Genomic DNA, 23,509 nt, shown 5'->3' with positions numbered 1-23,509 from the left:
ATGTCATTGAATGAAGGATGAATGGAAAAATGCACAAAGACATTCTTGATAAAAATCTGCTGCCATCTACCAGAATGATGAAGATGAAACGAGGGTGGACATTTCAGCAAGACAACGATCCCAAACACACAGCCAAGGAAACTCTCAATTGCTTTCAAATAAAGAAAATAAAGCTGCTAGAATGGCCCAGCCAATCACTTGCCTTGAATCCAATAGAAAATCTATGGAAAGAACTAAAGATCTGAGTTCATAGAAGCGGCCCACAGAACCTTCAAGATTTGAAGACTGTGTGTGTAGAACACTGGACCAAAATCATACCTGAGCAATGCATGCGAATAGTTTCTCTATACAGGAGGCATCTTGAAGCTGTCATTACCAACAAAGTATTTTATACCAAGTATTAAATACATTTTATTTAGCATGTTCAATACTTTGTCATTCCATTTTATTACACATAACTTAATTTCTGAACTTGCATGGGTTGTTACTGACATGTGGTGAACATTTCACATCAATAGCACCTTTAGAAATATACCTAGAAAAATGGTGATGTATTCAATAATTATTTTTCCCGCAGTATATATATATATATATATATATATATATATATATATAGATATATAGATATATATCTATATATCTATAGATATATCTCTATATATATAGAGATATATCTATAGATATATAGATATATATCTATATATCTATAGATATATCTCTATAGATATATATATACAGTATCTCAAAATGTGAGTAAAAATGTGAGTACACCCCTCACATTTTTGTAAATATTTTATTATATCTTTTCATGTGACAACACTGAAGAAATTACACTTTGCTACAATGTAAAGTAGTGAGTGTACAGCTTGTATAACAGTGTAAATTTGCTGTCCCAACAAAAGTGAGTACACCCCTAAGTGAAAATGTCCAAATTGGGCCAAAGTGTCAATATTTTGTGTGGTCACCATTATTTTCCAGCACTGCCTTAACCCTCTTGGGCATGGAGTTCACCAGAGCTTCACAGGTTGCCACTAGAGTCCTCTTCCACTCCTCCATGATGACATCACAGAGCTGGTGGGTGTTAGAGACCCTGCGCTCCTCTACCTTCCACTTGAGGATGCTCACAGATGCTCAATAGGGTTTAGGTCTGGAGACATGCTTGGCCAGTCCATCACCTTTACCCTCAGCTTCTTTAGCAAGGCAGCAGTCATCTTGGAGGCATGTTTAGGGTCATTATCATTTTGGAATATTGCCCTGCGGCCCAGTCTCCGAAGGGAGGGAATCATGCTCTGCTTCAGTATGTAACAGTACATGTTGGCATTCATGGTTCCCTCAATGAACTGCAGCTCCCCAGTGCTGGCAGCACTCATGCAGCCCCAGACCATGACACTCCCAGCACCATACTTGACTGTAGGCAAGACACACTTGTCTTTGTACTCCTCACCTGGTTGCCGCCACAGCTAGGGCTAAGGCACCAGGAAACAAATGGGCCCGGTAGGAAATAAAGGACCACACTTCATACTAGTATAACATGTGACATATGACATATTTATGTCCACTTAGGGAAGCTACACTTAGTAGACTATGGAGTCTATATTAAATTAACAGCAGTGAGTCTTCCATAATGTTTTTGTAACTTCCAAATTTGATGTCTGGTCATCAGCAGAAAAGAAAGATATGACATCTCTGTGCTGTCTTTGTTTTGATTTTAAAATGTCATCTTTATTAGTTTTACATTCAAGAAAGAGTAACAAGCATTGCATTCCTTCAAGACCTTCCACCACTCTGTGGCATATAAGTCTGTGACAAGTGACATTACGGAAGGTCATGTCACTTTTAACTGCTTGCATTAAAACTGTCTGATTTCCCCTGTGCCTGCCCTTTGTTTGATTAATACTACTTGATCCTATCCAAGGTATAGGAAAACACAATTTAAAGGTAGCGTAGTAAAATCGAGGCAGTGTGCTACTTTTTAAGTGATAATTAGTTTATAGCATTTATAGGCTGTAATGTCTGGAGGCAATGGGATTATCAATGCACATATTGTGTGATTTCATCCTGTAGGTGATGATAGTTTTCAATACTAACAAAATACAAAAAATCTTGGCATTTATTGTTGTGATACAGATAGATTCAAGCTGTTCAACTACTTTTAACGCAAGATGGAACTAAGAAAGCATTTCTAGATGTGGAACTCGTTTTGCACTTGAATGGCACCTTTATTCCTCTTATTGTATTTTACCCATACATATTTCTTTTTTAAATCAAAAGGAACTTTATTGAAAAAGCAATAAAAGATAACCAGTACAGAGTTTAATGGCATTACACGCTGAGAATAAGCACTTTGCATTTGGTATTCAGCACTTTCAGCCCATATTCACATTGCATTTACATGAGTCAGTTTCAGCATTAAAAAAACAAAAATAATAAAAACAATCGGACAGAGAATAACTGATATGACTAGGGCCCCAGAGTGGAGAGCCCACACTATTAACTGCCGTAGCCAATTCACAATAGTAAACGGTCCATAATTAGATCCACGGGGGTTAAACCAGGAACATCCAGCCATTGTGTGCAAATTTTGTTGAATTTCTTTGCGCTACCTCTGTGCTGGTAGATATATTTTTCCAGCCCTATAGTGTCGCCCATTTGAGCCACTCCTTCACCATGGGGGGATCTATCGATTTCCAGTGCCTCAGAATTTATTTTGTGGCCTGGAAAAGAGCCCTAGCTATGGCTAATCTAGAGATCTCCTCCACCAGAACTTCATCTATAATTCCCAACAGGCATAGTTTAGGGTGTTCTACTAGATTAATCTGAAATACTCTGTTAATAATTTCTATCACCTCCTTCCAATATATATGCAGTTTGGGGCACCTCCACAACACATGGATCAGGTTGCCATGATCCCTCACGCATCTAGTGAAGGATGGATCCTCATGCACACCCATTCTCACCAGTCTAGCTGGCGTGTAATGGACACGTAGAAGCACATACAATTGGGATAACCTTTGGGCCACATTCAGAGAACACAGGAAAACCGCATAAAGAGCGTCCTCCCATTGATCCTCCTCAAACACTCCCACATCCTCCTCCCATTTGGATGTCACCCCTGTGGTGCTGTCAGGGAGGGACTTATTGAGTAACACAGAATAGCTGCAGGAGATAAACCCCTTGTAAGAGGTCACTTCCTGCATATAATTGAAAATTGGTGTGGGACTCTGGGCCTTAACTGAATGTTGAAGTTGGAAATAATAAAATAACATGGATAAGGGGAGTCTAAATTCTAGCTGTAAAGAACCACACATATTTCATGCTTCATAGTGTCAAAGTCTTGATTACCACTATATACCGCCCATATATGTTAACATGACTTTTACCCATTTTCATAAGGGCCAATTTACATTTGTGTGGTGTGTTATTATTATTATACAGGATCTATATAGTGCCAACAGCTTGTGCAGCACTTTAAAAAAAGAGGGCATACAGTAGTTATAATACAATTTAATAAAGGAGAAATCAGAGGGCCCTGTTCATTATAGCTTACTGTATTAATGCACATTTGTTAACACCCATTATGCCATGTACCAATTATCAGACATATCACATTGGGGTTGATTCACTAAAAAATACAGAGTCCAAAATTTGGTGTAGCTCTGCACAGAAACCCATCAGCTTTTCCGGGTTTTTTTTGTCAATGCCTAATTGAACAAGCTGAAGTTAAAAGCTGATTGGTTACCAAGCACACCTGCACCAGATTTTGCACTCTCCAGTTTTAGTAAATCAACCCCAATATTTTGGCTAAACGCACTAAGATGGTTTGAAGCATGTTGCAATGCACGTGTGTTGTCTTTGTGCAGTGTTTCTCAACCTTGTTCCGGTTGGGGCACCCTTAATAAAATAATTTTCCGTCTTGAGGCACTCCTGTCCAAGGCATGACTCATGTTACTGTGTGTCACAAACGCACACAAAATCGCGCTTGTTCCTGACACACAGACAAATGCTCTGATCTTTAGGGGTGCTATTGATTTTCAATTGTTCTAAGTGCCTACAAAAAGTACCATTCTATGTTTTTGTACTTAGTGTTTTGTGTTAGAGTTATGAAAAAAGGCTACCAGAGCAAAATACGTTGATCTTACTTCATGCTCAGTGTCTATTTTTTGATGTACATGGAATTTTATACATAATCAATAAATTGGATGATGTCTTCGGATGTGCAGCCTTTTGGATCCTAGTATATCTGTTCTACATGTCCATATCCATAATCATACAGAAATATCATCAGCCCCTGATGATAAATGCATGTAAGTCACTAAATTAATAATTGCAATTACTTATGCTAGTAGGTAAACACCAGCAGTCCATATTGATCAGAACAAGCTCACCAGTGACCCAATAATCAAACTGCAGAAGCTCTGTCAAGTTTCAGCATGTGTAATGCAAAGCATGATTGTGGTATTAACGTGGTAGCACAACCTTGTATTACTGGGAGTAGCAACAGCAGCATCACATAGAATGAATCACCGCGTGGGCCTACTTCAAAATGATGTCCCAATTGTGGTCAAAAAGATGCATGCTAAAAGCTCCCCAAAAGAGTCAGCAGCACAGGGAGATGTAATAACAGATGATTATCTTTTCACATTAGGGCAAACACTTACACAATACATAATTACAGTATTATAACCTTCATCTCTAGGTAAACTAGTAAATACCTTTGTAGGCACGATAGTGGCAGTTGATTAAAGGGTAGTGGTGGAGGCATGGCTGTGGATTGTATGGGTCATCTTATGAACCATTGGCCATTTTGCTACATACATCTGCCACTGCAGATTTATAGATATGTGGTAGCAGGGGACATGTTCGTTTCACATTGTAAAACTTGCTTCAATATCATGACTGTCCAGCAAAGATGTGTGTTTCTCTCTCTTTTCACATAAAATCCCCTAAAAGAGCACATAATAATTGGGATAAATTTTAATCTTAAATAGGTAGTAAACCCTGATGGGTTTTAGTTCCTCTTTTGTTTCTTGCAAACACTGCAAAGTAAAAGTATAATGGGCTAGTATGCATCGCATACTAGCCCGTTATATGGCACTTACCTGCAAACGAAGCCCGCGCTGCCCGTGCTGCAAGAAGCATCCATCTTCGCCCCTCTTCCTTCCGGGGCCGCGGACTCCAGCTGTGTGACTGGCCGGAGCCGCATGACGTTACTCCCGTGCATGAGTGCCGGAGCAGCCAGTCATGGCACACGTATGGGAAGAAATGGCACAGAGGTCCGCTTCTTTACAGCGCATGCGCCGATGACATAATCGGCGCACTACAAGGTAAATATCTCCTAAATGGCACGTATGTAGGAGATATTTCCATATTTCCATTACCTATAGGTAAGCCTTATTCTAGGCTTACCTATAGGTAAAAGTTAAAATCGGGGGTATACAACCACTTTAGATTAACATTGCCACACCCACTGTGCCCCATGCTATTTTGAACCAATCTGTTTCGTAACTTTTGGAAACCTGACAGAAGACTCAATAATTTTGCTGCTTAAGAGTCATTTTATCCCCTCGCTGACCTATTGCTTCATATTTTCGTGATAAATGAAAACATTTATAAAAAAAGCACCACATTCCCTGACAAAAAATAAACTTCATGTTCTTCTCTTTTCTATGTTTTCAAACTGCAAGATTATCTCAGGCTGACATATAATTTGCTACCTTCATAGAATCCTGCTCGTTTTTTATCCCTAAAGGTCTTGCAGGGTGATTTGAATGACCTTAGCACCTCAGTTAAGATGGACAGGAGGCAGACAACATTTTAATGTACGGCATGTATCCTTGATAAACACCTCTATCATACAGAGGTGAACCAGTGCATTTATCCTGCAGGTCAGGACTCACAAAGCTCTCTGGATGAGAATTTGAAAGGGCTCTGAAGACTGTGCCAGCTTCTCAGCGTGCTCTGAAAGCTGGTGTCAAGAATAGTAGCCTATTAAAGGCATCTGGATGGAACAAATCAAAATGGACAAAATAAATGGGGACAAATTTATCCAACTTTTGTGGCTTTAGCAATTACTGCAATTTTGTGAGAAAAGTGTTGTCAGAAGCTAGGCTTACATTCACAGGATCCATTTTTTCAAATTGCTTTTTCTTTTCAATTTAATTCTGAGAAACTATGTATTTCTCAGAGTTTGTTGAAGTTTTATCGTGGATATAAAAAAAATGCAGTGACAATAACATTTTCATAGACATTTATCTTTACAAAAAATGCCAACACCATGTACAACACATAAAATCTATCTATCTATCTATCTATCTATCTATCTATCTATCTATCTATCTATCTATCTATCTATCTATCTATCTATCTATCGGCTACTAATCTCTCTGATTATTTTAGCTACTACTATACTATTAGTTTATTTTTTGCTTTCTTGTGACCTGTAGGGAGATTTACTTTTGCTTCCTGTCCCGGAGATGTAACAGGAAGTCAGAAGAAATCTAGAAAAAGTGAGCCTAATTCCCCTCTTAGGACTCATGTACACTGGTGTGCATTGTAAATGTACGCCACCGTGTGTTGCTATAACGGATTAGACCGCGCTTATTTTTTTCCCTTTTTTTAACTTCTGTGTAATTTTATGCACTGCAGAGCCTTGTGATCCATTACAGCACATCAGAATGTGTTCTGTTGCACAAAAATAGAACATATTCTCTTCTTTTTTTTCAACCAGCACAAACACAGCATAGAACATAAGTTAAATTGCATTGTTCATGTGTTGGGACTGCATTGGGCAATGTAGCTGCTGGTGTGAACAAACCCCTTAGGCAGTTGTCACCAGAACAGGATTTTTTGTCAATTTCTGTGTCACTTATAATGGTCACCAGGACAAATAGATAGGGAGAGTCTTCCTAACAGGGACACAGACAGTAAGGTTTGGGTATTCATACACTTTAGTGTTCACTTAGCTTAGACAATAAGTTGAAGCTATGTTCACTTTAAATACACAAGCATGTGAAAGGAAAATTAAAAAAAAAGATTTTCTTCTTACACAATTTTTTGATTAAGGAAGAAGTAAGCCTTAACTGTGACATTAAAAGAGAAGTATGATATATATATTTTTTTTCATTGAATCATCTTACCTAGGTGGATGCAGCATCAGCCCGATGTCCCCTGCCGAATGTAAGACTGAGAAATGAGCGATCAAACACTGCCAATAGCTCAGTTCTCACAGCTCCCTGAGCAGAGAGCTGGGGACTGTAAGTCACCGCTGTCTGCTTTGCCATATCCCCTCCCCCCATGCTCATTAGAGCACTGAGTTATGGAGGGGCGGGAGCAGCTGGCTCAGCCTCTCAGTGTCTCACTAAGAGGCTGATACAGGTGTCTGTCCAGGGTTGTGGGTGGATCCTGACCATATTGAGGCAATCTTTCCACAGCCTGGACCGGCTCTGTGACGTCAGCCGACAGCGGGCTTCAGCCTGCTGTCTGCTGAAAACGGGTCACAGGAGTGCAGAACGAACTGCAGTCCTGTGATCCACAAGAGAAGTACAGCCAAACAAGCTTTGGTTGTACTACTCCTTTAAGTATATAAAGCACCTTGTGTAAAATCAATTGCAAATTCACCTCTTACCATACTTCTGATTTCTTACAGCCTCTTTGCAGCCACCTCTTATCTACAAGTATGCACTGTAATTATGGTTGCATGGCAATCCTGATGGTGACAACAGGGAACCATGATTGCATAATGCCAGTCGAAACAGCCACTTCTGTTACCTCATGTAACGTGGTAACAACAAGGAGCACAATGGAGGATATGGACAGAGTTCTATCACCTTATAGCATATTAAAAATTATGCATTTTTTTAAAACTATAGAAAAACTATAGAAAGTGCTAAAGAGAGACAATCTGTAGCTGCTTTTGTGCCTGGAATGACTGAAAGGTACTGTATAGCAGTAGTAAAAATACAGAGAAAATCACATATTAAAAATACTATGCACCCCGATTTGTTGCTGTAGATCAGTTTCTTCTATTAATGTTTGTTCACTTATTCTGTTATAAGTTTTAATAAAGTTTCGTTAGTCAAAGTGTTTTGAAACAGGATATATAACCTGCTGAGGTATACAATAATAGTAATGTGCTGTTCTTTTCTGTGCCCGCAGGTAATGCAAGACATGTTAGAGGACGAGGAGGAGGAGGATGACAAAGATGACAAGGTAATTATCCTTCAGTACACATGGGTATCTAAGGTTATCAGGAAGCAAGCCTGATCCAGACAGAGGGAAAAAGACTTGAAATGTGGCAGCAAAGAACATTGGACAGCCTGTTTATCATTCATAAAATGGTGCTGTATGTTGCAAAAAAGGGATCGGAAAGCTATAAAAACCATTTGTGCCCACAGCTGGGTCATTTTTTTCTGCTGAGAACAAATATGATTCGGCTTGTCTCAGTCTGATAGTTCTTCTCATGATAAGCTACTGACAACTGTTTTGAAGGACAAAAATATGACCTACTGTAAAAACACAAATTAGTCTTTTGCGAGGAAAAATTTATTTTGTAGTGGCCAGGCATACAAGGATAATTCTTACAAACATAAGTAGAAATTACATCACACAGAAAATTATACTTAGTTACATTCAATATAATGTTTGACTTGATAATATAATAAACCTACATTTTTTAAAAAATTGATTCCACTTTTTAAAAATGAACACTCAGTATTTAGCACGTGTGCACAACAATTACATTCCATTGACAGCTGAACTAGAAAAATGATTACTGGGGACAAAATGTTTACTGTTCTCTAGAAATACCCAGTCCAATTAAAAGAATTAAAGAAAAATAACATTCAGCCTGATTGGCTGATCTGGTTTGGTCAGAGGAAGATTTATCCTTTCATGAAAGGTGCATCCCCCCCCCCCCGTTTTTTTCTGCCCAACAGTTTTTTTGCTTGACCTTGATGGACAAAAATCCTTTTTTTTTAACTAGGCTAACTGGTTATAGTAGATTCTCCCTTAATAAGGCTCCATTAGTGGTGCAACTGCATCAAAAATTGGTCTTCTGAGGTTATGTGTCAGTTTTGTCTCCAACTTTGTGGTCCAAGAAAAGCCAACTTTCATCATGAATGAGTATTTGTGGGGCATAGGTATTGTCACAATTGCAACTGGATAAGCCACAGCAGTAGGGTAAAGTACCTGCTTATATCAGCAGCCTGCTTCACCCCCACACCTGCTTGTAATAATTAACTACTTGACTTAATTGCTTTGTTTAAGATATTCAGCTTTTGTATTATATTGTATATTGTATTAGTTTTACTAATGCCTTATCAAGCATCCTAAATAATAAAGGCCTTTTCATGCAACACTGATCTGCTGCATGCCATCCTGCTAGTTCATATATGATCAGTGTTTAAACACAGACAGATGATGCTAATTGTGTTATCTGACTGTGTTGTAATGGCACAGGCATTGTTTTCATGCATCATTATCCACTCTGATGTATCTAGTTATTGTGTAGGAGCGGCATAGTGAACTTTGCTTGTTGAGTTTTACACTGGAGCTGACTGAAAAAAACATAGGAAAGTAAAAGTGTTTTAGTTGCCTATAAAAGCCAATCAGGTGGTCTTCAAACCCCACTGGAAAAATCCCTGGGGTAATTGGCATTGGATCTGGTTCCTTTAATGTTTTTGTGAGTTGTTGCTATTAACTGATGTACCCCCTGACTAAGGACAGACACACGTTAATATAGTGGTTTTGCTCATATCTGTAATTTGTATACTTTCAAAAAATATTTTGTAAAAGTTAAGTATTGCATTAGAATATTATGTAGTATTTTGTGGAATTTTAATCTTAGTTTCATCTAATTCAACAGTTCTTGACCTTAGTGAGACCAGGGCCTGGTAAATTCTAACTATACCGTCCATGTCGGAACATAGCCCCAATGGACTGTAGATCGCAATCCCCATTTTAAGCCTTCCCTGCCATATCCAAGGAAAAAAAAAAGATTTAGCTATACTGTGGATATAAAAAGTCTACACACCCCTGTTAAAATGTCAGGTTACTGTTATGTAAAAAAAATGAGACAAAGATAAATAATTTCAGAACTTTTTCCTCCTTTAATGTGACCTATAAAATGTTCAAGTTGAACAACAAACTGAAATCTTTTAGGTGAAGGGAAGTAAAAATAAAAATATAAAATATTATAGTTGCATAAGTGTGCACTCCCTTAAACTAATACTTTGTTGAAGCACCTTTTGATTTTATTACAGCACTCAGTCTTTTTGGGTATGAGTCTATCAGCACAGTCCATCTTCTTTGCAACAATACTCCAAATCTGTCAGATTGCGAGGGCATCTCCTGTGGACAGTCCTCTTCAGAGCACCCCATAGATTTCTCAATCTGATTCAGGTCTGGGCTCTGGCTGGGCCATTCCAAAACTTGAATCTTCTTCTGGTGAAGCCAATCCTTTGTTGAATTGGATGTTTGCTTTGGGTCGTTGTCATGCTGAAAGAATAAGTTCCTCTTCATGTGCAGCTTTCTAGCAGAAGCCTGAAGGTTTTGTGCAAATATTGACTGGTATTTGGAACTGTTCATAATTCCCTCTACCTTGACTAAGGCCCCTGTTCCATCTGCAGAAAAACAGCCCCAAAGCATGATGCTGCCACCACCATGCTTCACTGTGGGTATTCTTTTGGTGATGTGCAGTGTTGTTTTTGCGCCAAACATATATTTTGGAATTATGGCCAAAAAGTTCAATCTTAGTTTCATCAGACCATAACACATTTTCCCACATGCTTTTGGGAGACTTCAGATGTGTTTTTGCAAAAATGTTTTTCTTTGTAAGAAAAGGCTTCCATCTTGCCACTCTACCCCATAGCCCAGAAATATGAAGAATACGGGAGATTGTTGTGATGGATTGTTGTGACATGTAAAAAACAACCAATACTTGCCATATATTCCTGCAGCTCCTTTAATGTTGCTGTAGGCCTCTTGGCAACCTCCCTGAACAGTTTTCTTCTTGTCTTTTCATCAATGTTAGAGGGATGTCCAGTTCTTGGTAATGTCACTGTTGTGCCATATTTTCTACACTTGATGATGACTGTCTTCACTGTGTTCCATGGTATATCTAATGCCTTGGAAATTATTTTGTACCCTTCTCCTGACTGATACCTTTTAACAATGAGATCCCTCTGATGCTTTGGAAGCTCTCTGCGGACCATGGCTTTTGCTGTAGAATGCGACTAAGAAAATGTCAGGAAAGACCTACTAGAACAGCCAAAATTTATTTGGGGTTAATCAGAGGCACTTTACATGTAGGCACGTGTGAACTGACTCCTATTTAACATGAGTTTGAATGTGGTTGCTTAATTCTGCAACCACATTATTTTAGTTTCTTATTTTTACTCCCTCCTCCCCCCTAAAAGATTTCAGTTTGTTTTTCAATTGAGTTTTACAGTTTATAGATCACATTAAAGGTGGAAAAAGTTCTGAAATGGTTTATCTTTGTCTCATTTTTTTACAACACAGCAACCTGACATTTTAACAGGGGTGTGTAGACTTTTTATATCCACTGTAGAAACACTTTAAATCTTTAACTTTTGTTTTTATCAAAGGAAGCTATATATAAAAAAAATCACATTATTGAGGTTGCATCCCATAGCAACCAAAATTCTTGTTCCCAAAATAAACAGTGAAATCTCATTGGTTTATATTAGTAACAACTCTAGTTCTCTGCCTATTTTCAATTTTCTGTAGTAGGAATTTTCGCACAGTGTCAGTATTTGGACTGCTGTGAATGCAAACCAATCAGAACGGATACAAACTTGAAACAAGCAATTCCAAATTGGGAATCAATCTCAATAAAACTGGGAATCAATCAAGAGTGATTACTGTGGCAACACTGAGTCTGCCAGACTAAAGAGAAAAGTTTTCAGGATTTCAGGAGGAGAATGTGAAAGCGAGTGCATACCCCTACCTGAACACCCCTCAGAGCTGAACACACACAATATCCCAGCAGTAGATTTTATGTTTCCCTGATAACCTACCTGTGCACTGTAGCTCGGTTGGACCTGGAGGCAACAAGAGGCTTTTGTGTATTTGAGGAGCAGTTCTGTGCTGGTCAACAAGCTATCTGTACCCCCCCTCCATCTCCAAAGCTGTCAGCTGTCAGACAATCCTCCAGCTGAGGCATTGTCACGGGCTTGGGTTTGTACAGGCAGGCATCAGCAGCACTTCCAGTTGATATATGTCCCCAAGATCTGCATTGCCCTGCTTTCCTTTGCCCTCATTTCAGGGCTTGGCAGGAGTGCAAGATAACATGTACTTCTGCATGGTCATAGTTTCTTCTCTGCTCTGACAGAAAGAGTTTAAAGTGCTTGAGAACCACTGGTCTACTTTACATTTCAGCTTTGCTGAAAGAAACATATTGTTTACAAGATTCAGCAGCTCAATCTGAGTGAGTTCAAAGGGGTGGCTCATTCCTTATTAGATAGCACAGTCTGATATTTTCAGCTTTCAATTCTTTGTCATCTATTAAACGTGTATTTCTGAAACATTGATTGTATATATACAGTGCCTTGAAAAAGTATTCATACCCCTTGAAATTTTCCACATGTTGTCATGTTACTACCAAAAACATAAAAGGAATTTTATTGGGATTTTAAGTGATAGAGCAACATAAAGTGGCACATAATTGTGAAGTGGAAGGAAAATGATAAATGTTTTTCAAAATTCTTTACAAATAAATACCTAAAAAGTGTGGTGTGCATTTGTATTCAGCCCCCTTTACTCTGATACCCCTAACTAAAATCTAGTGGAACCAATTGCTTTCAGAAGTCACCTAAGTAGTAAATAGAGTCCACCTGTGTGTAATGTAATCTCAGTATAAATACAACTGTTCTGTGAAGCCCTCAGCATTATGAAGATGCCAAGGAACACACCAGACAGGTGCAGGATAAAGTTGTGGAGAAGTTTAAAGCAGGGTTAGGTTATGAAAAAAATCCCAAGCTTTGAACATCTCATGCAGTACTGTTCATTCCATCATCAGAAAATGGAAAGAGTATGGCACACCTGCAAACCTACCAAGACATGGCCGTCCACCTAAACTGACAGGCCGGGCAAGGAGAGCATTAATCAGAGAAGCAGCCAAGAGGTTACTCATGGTAACTCTGGAGGAACTGCAGAGATCCACAGCTCACATGGGAGAATCTGTACACAGGACAACTATTAGTTGTGCACGCCACAAATCTGGCCTTTATGGAAGAGTAGCAAAAAGAAAGCAATTGTTGAAAGAAAGCCTTAAGAAGTCCTGTTTGCAGTTTGCGAGAAGCCATGTGGGGGACACAGCAAACACATGGAAGAAGGTGCTCTGGTCAGATAAGACCAAAATTTAACTTTTTGGCCTAAAAGCAAAAAAGCTATGTGTTGCGGAAAACTAACACTGCACATCACCCTGAACACACCATTCTCACTATGAAACATTGAAACATGGTGGTGGCAGCATTATGTTGTGGGGATGCTTTTCCTCAGCATGGATAGGGAAGCTGGTCAGAGTTGATGGGAAGATGGATGGAGCCAAATACAGGACAATCTTAGAAGGAACCTGTTAGAGTCTGCAAAAGACTTGAGATAGGGTGGAGGTTCACCTTCCAAAGGACAACAACCCTGGATGAATGGAATGGTTTAGATCAAATCATATCCATGTGTTAGAATGGCCCAGTCAAAGTCCAGACCTAAATCCAATTAAGAATCTGTGGCAAGACTTGAAAAGTGCTGTTCACAGACGCTCTCCATCCAATCTGACAGAGCTTGAACTATTTTGCAAAGAAGAATGGGCAAAAATTTCACTCTCTAGATGTGCAAAGCTGGTAGAGACATACCCAAAAAGACTTGCAGCTGTAATTAAAACGAAAGGTGGTTCTACAAAGTATTGACTCAGGGGGGCTGAATACAAATGCACTCCACACTTTTCACATATTTATTTGTAAAAAAAAAAAATGAAAACTATTTTTCATTTTCCTTCCACTTCACAATTATTTGCCACTTTGTGTTGGTCTATCACATAAAATCTCAATAAAATACATTTATGTTTTTGGTTGTAACATGACAAAATGTGAAAAATGTCATGGGGTGTGAATACTTTTTCAAGGCACTGTATGTTGTACGTAGCATACAATATGTAGAACAACAGTTTCAATACTTATAAGCTTAAACAAAAACAACTCAAATATAACTGACGCTAAAGTATTATCTCTCTCCTTTAAAAAGCCATTTCTTGTCAAAAACAAAAAAAGCAATTTAGCTGTAAAATGATTTATTTAATATTTATTATCAATACCACCCAATTAGTTGACATCATTTATGTAGAGTATTTTGAATACACTAAATCAGCTGTATGTGTTTTAACAAATCTCTTATGTATGTAACAAGATTTTTTTACTATTTGTATATCAATAAATTGTTAATACATTTTTAATTTATTTTGTTGTAAAGGTGATGTACCTTGTCAAACTCCCATGGGCAGTTGAGTCCTGGCATATTCCCTCATGATCATTATGAGCTCTGAACTTTGTTTAGGCAGTATGAAAAATCCAATTGTACACTTTTTTCACTGGTCAATGTAGTTATGCTAGAAGGTTACTTTTTTCTTTCAAACCATCTGGAAAGGGTCACATAACCAACTTTACTGATTTTCTGATAAGCTTGTACAGTATTAATCTACTCAGGCTGAGCCTAGGTCAGGCTAGGCGACCCCATCTTTGTGTGGATGGCCTGCTTTACCTTGACACTGGCCATAACTTTAATCAAGTGCAGGGCAGTTTAAGTAAAATTCTTCGATACTCTGCAATAGATTTTTGCTGCAAACACAGGTTCCTTACTTCAGCGTGAAAAATACCCTGACCCTTTCCATATCTGAAATGTATGTGGCTCTTAAGGAGTTAAAGTTTGGCTCACGTGCTGTACTGGCCATTGTTAGGGGAAAAAAAAGAAAGCAGAGGGAGTAAGAAAGAAATACAAGCCTGTTTCCACAATTCATTGTGTCAGGATATGATAGCACTTGCATTAGTCGTCCTTGTGGGAATATGAAAACCAGAGGGAGGAAATTAGAGTGACCTTGTACCACAAAAGCAATGGGTTGTGCTAGCAGGTCTGCTTTGCTGCACACAAGAGCGCAGTGATAAAGGTCTGGAAGTGTCTGCCTTTTTACAATACCCCAAATCTCTGCTGCTGCTGGAAGAACCTTCAAAAGATGAGACGTTACAATTAAACTTCTGAAAAAGACTATTTCATAGATTTAAAGTACCGAAAGCATTTCTTTTCCTGTGTGTCTCATTTAGGCAGGCTTAAAATCTTTAAAAATGTCTTTTAGCTATTTTAAAATATTTTTTGTTTATCAGTCCACGCACAGACAGACATTTTAAGTGTGGTTTTCCTATTGCCAGTTGTCCGTGTTGAGGATTTTTGACAGACATAATATGGATTTATGTCATAGGAAAGATTGATTAATCTTTATATTTAAAGAAGCTGTCATACAATTCAACAGTCACCAAATACAAGGAGTTAGGAAAGCAGTAGAAGTGTGAAGCATTTACAATCTGCTAATACCACAATAACAGTTAACAAGATCTTACTGAATAAATCAGCTATTGTTTATGGGATTTTCCTTGGGGTAATAGTCATTCCTCTGTGAAAAATATTAGAAGATTGGACATGTGCAGCCAGTTCTCCTCTGATGCTAAAGGTTTGGGATCTGAATCAGGAACAAAAACACTCTGCTGTCACATGCCAATAAAAGTTTTCCTTCCTGTGGTCATCACAACAATGCAGTGGAATTGATACAAAATGACTTCATTGACTTCCAGTAATATTAATGCAGATTGGACCTAACTGACAAATTGTTCTGGAAGCTAAAATTCATTTTTTCTTTAGAAGTTGTAGAAAGGTTTTAGTTTAGGCTCTAGTTCCTCTTTATAGAAAACCTGTAGTGAGAGAAATCTGTAGACTGCCATTGTTGTCCCCTCCCTCTGAACATAGTTGTCTAGTTCTCATGCTGAGTCTTCAGTACTTTAAGCCACTGATCTGGGATAAGTGTGTAGATCAGAGAGTATGATCTCAATTACTGCATACTTGTTCTAGGTTTGTAAAGTAATAAAGTCAGCGATAGCCAGGCGACTAGCATTATTAGAAGGAGGCTCTGGTAATACCTGAATTTCTTTCCTTTAAGGCAAATTGTATTGAGGAAATATATAGGATGTCATGGCTAACCTCCCCATCTGAAAATGCTTGTTTCTTGGCTGTCACTCTGATCCATTGTTTCTTGGCTGTCACTCTTATTCATTGGCTTCAGTACAAACGGAATTACTGAGAAGGAATAGCCACGCAGATCAAGAGTTCTGTCTTCACTCTTACTTTGCTTTCTTCAGAGATACCAAAGACAGCCAAGCAAGTAAATCAGCAATGCCATCTGATGCCATCTTCATTGAAACATTCTAAGGCCCCTTTCACACATGCAGATCCGTTTTTACTCCTCCGCTTGCTCAGCGGGAATCGCTCCGTTGATCCCCGCTGAGCCGGCGGATGACAAGTCTGCCTCTGCACTCTGTGCAGGGCCGGACCTGTCAGAGCTCCGCTATCCCCTATGGGGGATCCGATGATTACGGACCGCCTGTCCGTTTTCATCCAATCTGCCAGACGGATGGAAATTAGGGTTTGCATCCGTCTGGATTTTGCAGAGCGGATCAGATGTCCGCGGACATGTCACCGCTGACATCCGACGCTCCATAGAGGTGCATGGAGCACCCGTTCAGATCCGCCTTAAAAAACTGACAGGCGGATCTGAACGGTCCGCACGTGTGAAAGGGGCCTAACAGGGAAGCAAATTAAACTGTTACTAAACACACAACAGTAAAATCAGTCTGCATATTCAGTAAAGCATGCTTGTTATACTCACTGTGGATCCTAAGGGGTTAACCCTCCGCATTGTGTAAAAAGGCTGTTTGACCCTGTCTTCTCTGATCCTCCCCTTCTTCCACTGTCCCCAATCCATCTCCTGACAGAGCATTTGGAGTCACTCTGCACATGCTCAGTTCGGTGTGTATTGCTAGAAAGTTTTTTTTTTTCTTGGGAGGGTGCATGTGATTCGCACAGGGCCAATCAGCACTCTCCAAACAGAGGGTCAGGGGTCATGCAGCCTCATATGGCAGTCAGAGTAGAATGAAAACTCCTCCTACAAGCTTTAACCAGACACTGACAGAAGTCATAAGACTGCTATATACTGCTGATGAGAACAGATATTTAGCAGTTTAAATTTACTAAAATAATTGCATTTCCGTGTTCTGTGTACTGTGGGAGACCAGATATAGTGAATGCAGGGTCCTGGGTTTAGTAACACTTTAACTTTCAAGTGGGATTAGGAAATGTATACTGAATTTGGATTCTGTATTCTGTCTCACAAATTTGGAAGACACTGTTAAAAAAAACTCAAGTTTTATTATTGACACCTGCATTTCACATATAAGTAAATTCAATGGCATATAATATCATATCATTTAATTCCTGGTTTTCAGACTTGGGGTCTATTTATAAAACAGTGCTATAACCTTACCAGAGCTATACTGCTGCTTTAAAAATAAATGCACATGTATAAAGTATAGAAATGTGCTTTGCAAATGTGCTTAGCGATTCTCTGACTTCAGGACTCCAAAGCCAACGCAAGGATGAATTTGGTCAGCTCTATTGGACAAAGCTGGGTCTATCCCAGCGAGATCCACAAACATTTAACATTTGTAGACTCTTCGCTAATCTTCAAATCTTAGCCCCCTATTCTACCCCCCAAGGCTGTCCTTGCTTTGTATACTCACAATGCCTTTGATTCTCATGAATGGCCCAAGATGACCCTGCAGAGGTTTGGGTTTTATTTATATCCTGGGTACAAATTCTATACAACCAGCCAACAGCCTGAATCAGAGTCAACAACAGTATCTCATGCCTATTCCCTGTGCAGAGGGGCACAAGACAGGGATGCCCCCAGTCTCCACTCCTATTCGCCTGGCTAGCAGCACTAATTACATGTACCCAATTATTATCAGGTGTCTATGTGGGCCACTAGAAAAGAGATTGTTTTTGTACACAGATGATATATTGATATATCTGTCATATACTTGACAAGCTGAGGATTCTGGGTGTAGTAAAGGAAGTTTTGTTTACTCCAGCTTTAAGGTAAACTGGCAAGTCAAGTCAAACATTTTTTTAGATGGATTTGAATTCTGATCTTGACCTTCCCACTAGCTGCCTTGTATAACTCATCAACAAGTTTAAATATCTCAGTATAGTAGTTCAATTGCCCTTTGCAAATAATATTGCCTCAGTCATAGCATTTAAAAGCAAGCTGACCATCAGAACCAATCTTCCCTATACCCTGTTGGGGAAAGTTAACATTTTTAAAATGATGTTTTATCCACTCTGTATTATTATTAAGTGGAGCCCTTCATTTTAGTTTATTTTCTTCTTTTTTTAACATATGCAGTACATTTCTGCATATGATTAAAAAAATCATGCACATTTCCCTGTGTTTTGTCTCTATAAAAACACTGAAAATACTCTGAAAATCCTATTGATCCTGGCAGAAACCTATAGCACTCCTAACTTTCTATACTGTCTCTGCTGCACTGAAAGTCCAAGCAGTATTGTTAGCCCTGCCAAGTTCTCTCCTGATGTACTACAGAACACTTCCTCCTCTGTTCATCTACATAACATATGGGAGAAACGTTCTGTATTTTGGCAGGAAAGAACCCAGGCAGGGCTGAAAACACTGTCTGGCATTTCAGTATGGCAGAGACAGCATTGTCAGCTCACCACAGGAAGTTAGGAGCTCACTTGATTTCTGTCAGGATCAACATGCATTTTCTGCATTTTCCACACTTTTATAGATACAAAAACATGGGGAAATGTGCATATAATGGAGACTAGGGATGAGCATAGGGTGTTCGTTCGTTCTAAAATGAACCAAACATATGGGGTGTTTGCAGGAAATTCGAGTGCCACGGAACACCCCATAATACACTGCGAGATCGCAGTGCATTGCTGTATGATGATTGGCCAAAGCATGCACCTGACCTGCAGGGTGCTTTTGGCTAATCATGGCTCAGGGGAACTAAGTCCACGCCCCCACACTATATAAGGCTATATATAATATATATATATATATATATATATATATATATATATATATATATATATATATATATATATATATATAGTCAGCCTAATATATATATATAAGTGTACTCACTTTTGTGAGTACACCCCTCACATTTTTGTGAGACCTGAGACCTTGTAACACTAACGAGTCACATGACACCTGGGAGGGAAAATGGCTATTTGGACCCAAGTTGATTTCAGCAAATTTACACTGTTATACAAGTTGTACAAGCTGTACACTCACTACTTTACATTGTAGCAAAGTGTCATTTCTTTTGTGAGTACACCCCTCACATTTTTGTAAATATTTTATTATATCTTTTCATGTGACAACACTAAAGAAATGACACTTTGCTACAATGTAAAGTAGTGAGTGTACAGCTTGTATAACAGTGTAAATTTGCTGAAATCAAATTGGGTCTAAATAGCCATTTTCCCTCCCAGGTGTCATGTGACTCGTTAGTGTTACAAGGTCTCAGGTTAGAATGGGGAGCAGGTGTGTTAAATTTGGTGTTCTCACTCTCTCATACTGGTCACTGGAAGTTCAACATGGCACCTCATGGCAAAGAACTTTCTGAGGATCTAAAAAAAGAATTGTTGCTATACATAAAGATGGCCTAGACTATAATAAGATTACCAAGACCCTGAAAATGAGCTGCAGCACAGCGGACAAGACCATACAGCGGTTTAACAGGACAAGTTCCACTCAGAACAGGCCTCACCATGGTCGACCAAAGAAGTTGAGTGTACGTGCGCAGCGTCTCATCCAGAGGTTATCTTTGGGAAATAGAAGTATAGAAGTATGAGTGCTGCAAGCATTGCTGCAGAGGTTGGAGGGGTGGGGGGGTCAGCCTGTCAGTGTCCAGACCATAGGCCACATACTGCATCAAATTGATCTGCATGGCTGCCATCCCAGAAGGGGGGTTATCTAAAGATAATGCACAAGAAAGCCCACAGTTTGCTGAAGACAAGCAGACTAAGGACATGGATTACTGGAACCATGTCCTGTGGTCTGATGAGACCAAGATAAACGTATTTGGTTCAGATGGTTTTAAGCGTGTGGGGCAGCAACCAGGTGAGGAGTACAAATACAAGTGTGTCTTGCCTACAGTCAAGCATGGTGATGGGAGTGTCATGGTCTGGGCTGCATGAGTGCTGCCGACACTGGGGATCTACAGTTCATTGAGGGAACCATGAATGCCAACGTGTACTGTTACATACTGTAGCAGAGCATGATCCCCTCCCTTCGAAGACAGGGCCGCAGGGCAGTATTCCAACATGATGATGACCCCAAACCACCTCTGTGTTTGGGGTGGACCTCTGACCACTGCCTTGCTAAAGAAGCTGAGGGTAAAGGTGATGGACTGGCTAAGCAGGTCTCCAGACCTAAACCCTATTTAGGTCTCTAACTTCCACCAGCTCCATGATGTCATCATGCAGGAGTGGAAGAGAACTCCAGTGGCAACCTGTGAAGCTCAGTTGAACATGCCCAGGAGGGTTAAGGCAGTGCTGGAAAATAATGGTGGGCACAAAAAATATTGACACTTTGGGCCCAATATGGACATTTTCACTTATGGGTGTATTCACTTTTGTTGCCAGCGGTTTAGACATTAATTAATTATTTTGAGAGGTCAGCAAATTTACACTGTTATACAGGCTGTACACTCACTACTTTACATTGTAGCAAAGTGTAATTTCTTCAGTGTTGTCACATGAAAATATATAATAAAATATTTACAAAAATGTGAGGGGTGTACTCACTTTTGTGAGATACTGTATATATACTCTGCGTTTAGCATAGACTTTATAATCAGTGTTTACCTGGAGCGGTGATACTCTCTCTCTATTTGGGGTGCTCGGCTTATCCCTAATGGAGACATGCACTGATTTTCTTTAAACATACACTTCAAAGATATACACAGGTCAGACTATACAATAAGTTTCAACATAAAACTGCCTTAAATGAGCAGCTTTTTTCCCTCTGCTCTTGAAGATCTCCCTGGGGACCTTATGAGTTCCTGTCTCCTATTTGTAGTCTGTATCTTCCCCTTCTCTGCTCTCTCCTTAGCTCTGGGTTTCTGATTGCCTTTTCTTAGTGTATAGTCTCTACCAGAACCCACAGACCACACTGTCTCCTGCAAAAATTACCTGTTCACTCCCCCCCTAACCCCATGCACACACACCGCTAGCTTTATCTGGTTTATGTGGGTTGGGGCTTAGTTCTCCAGGACCACTGATTTAGTCAATTGGGTTTGTCTTCTCCTCTCTCTGGGCCAAAGCTGTCAATCAAATAGTCAAGGAAGAGAGCCAAGCTGCAGTGGTGATGTTAATGCCTGGGTTGTGTTGCTCATGTATTTTAAAAGTGCCACAGACCAGTGCTACACAAGATTGCTTGTCTATTTATGATCATGGCCGTGCATTTTAAATAATGTAATCACTAGAATTCAACACAATTTGTACAGATTGACACATAAGAGTAAATTGATCTGTTATAGTAAATTTTAATTGTTTTATTTATTTTAACTTTGTTCTTATCCTTCTGTCTCACTGCAGTCTTTTTACATATCACATTTAAAATAGGCAATAATTAAATAGAAAACTGTTTACAGATTAAATAAACCAGCCACTAAAGTTCCATTATTTTCCAAGCACTGTTGAAAACCAGAGTTCTTAAATGCTTAGTAATGGAGGAAAAAGCATGCCATAACCTTTGGGAAGCATGGCACAACCAATGACCCAGAAAATTCTCATAAGATGCAATGATGCCAAAATAGTAATGCATACTTAAGATGAAAAATGGGCTTCTCAATTCATTAATGCAATATGCACCTGAGGCAAGAACAGACCATTCCAAAGGCAAATGATGAAAGAGGATATATTTAGCACCCTGTTGCCTAATATTGAAACTTTGATTCTACCAACTAACAAATCTATATATATTTTTTCTATTTAATACAAAACTCAGTGTGAATGTTTAATAACTGTTTGGTTGATAGATTACTGGAGGCAGAATCAAATGAGATTCAAATTTTGTAGGAAGATTTTCTAAGACAGAAACAATTATTATTTTTTTTTAGCTTTTCCAAAGTCTTAAAGGTGTCAGATATTTGACCTTATACTTTCACATGGAGAGCATCTGCAATTTCCAAGTGCTTTTATTCTACATCTATTTCTGCCACTATAGTTCTACTTGCTATCATTAGACTTAAGAACACAAATACTGAAGGTTGCATTTATGAATTTCAGGGAGATCACTTACAAATGTTATTTACCTGTTATAGCAATGGTAATATTTTATCCTACAAAATGCACCCACCATTCTGAGCATCAAAACATCATTTTGATTTTTCACTTTCAATTGGTTTGTATTGAACATTTTCAAATAATATTAATATAGTTATAAAGAGTTATACTATCATACACTGGATAATCATTTATTGACATGGTAAGGATGGTAAATACAGGGCCACTTTCTTGTTCATGGTATTATTTGACTTAGAATGTTTGTAAGCCCAGGATGCAGTGAACAAGTATGTAAAAGGTCAGAATTAAAAGAAAAAAAGGGAAAAAAGAGGGGGAGCAGGGTTGCCAAATGTCAGTAAATTTCCAAACAGTTTGTAAGATCCATAATTTGGATTATATTCCATGTCCATAATGGACATTCGTGGACAATGCAAGTGTTTGTAGAGGAAGATTGAGAAATTGTGTGAATTATTTCTGCCAAGCTCTTGCAATAGTTTGTAGTATATAAGTGGCAGATTTAAGGCTTAGTGAAAAAGGGGTTTGCGATGCAAAGAAGAAGCATAATCCAAAGATCTCTTGGAAAGGGACCACTAAATATAATTTGTAGGCATTTAAAGCAAAATTAAAATGCATCTGAGTACCACAAACTAAAAACAATATTTAATTCATTTTTAGTATTCAAAGCAAACTCGTCCATCCATGTCTGCTTTATTTTGCTAATAAATTACTGTGAAAAACATCCCCTAGAATTTCTGGCCATGGCCATCTTAAGTAAGGGCAGATGATTCTGCCTTTAGCTCAGACATGCATGCAGAACGGTGTTCTTAGCTGAGAAAATCCCTCCCCCTCCCTTCTTGAAAACTTCTGGGATTCATTGCCTAGGCCTGAAAACAGGAAGTAACTGAAGAAACGTGGAAAGGAAAAGACAAGTAAATATGATATACTTTCTTATCCTTTTACTAATGCTAGCCGCATAAGGGTTAAAAGTAGTCAGTTGATTAAAAGAGTGAAGTTTTGGTTTAAGCACTTTTGTCTGAAATCTGCTCAGCAAAGGACAGGTCTGCCAGATGTACAACAT

General features: G+C 38.9%; 1 protein-coding gene across 4 annotated transcripts in view; it reads left to right on the top strand.

The window, feature by feature from the left end:
- MCTP1 (multiple C2 and transmembrane domain containing 1) overlaps positions 1-23,509 on the top strand; it is a 1,184,139-nt gene that overhangs the window by 1,042,592 nt on the left and 118,038 nt on the right. For all 4 annotated transcript variants that reach the window (XM_073624522.1, XM_073624521.1, XM_073624523.1 and 1 more), the window contains one exon: positions 8,155-8,208. In XM_073624522.1, the coding sequence (XP_073480623.1) occupies positions 8,155-8,208 (54 nt within the window). The remainder of the gene's footprint in view (positions 1-8,154; positions 8,209-23,509) is intronic.

Source organism: Aquarana catesbeiana, linkage group LG01 (assembly GCF_042186555.1).
Source record: "Aquarana catesbeiana isolate 2022-GZ linkage group LG01, ASM4218655v1, whole genome shotgun sequence".
NCBI classification, from domain to species: Eukaryota; Metazoa; Chordata; class Amphibia; order Anura; family Ranidae; genus Aquarana; species Aquarana catesbeiana.
The sequence above is the reverse complement of the archived record's forward strand: the minus strand, read 5'-3'. Positions and strand labels throughout refer to the sequence as shown.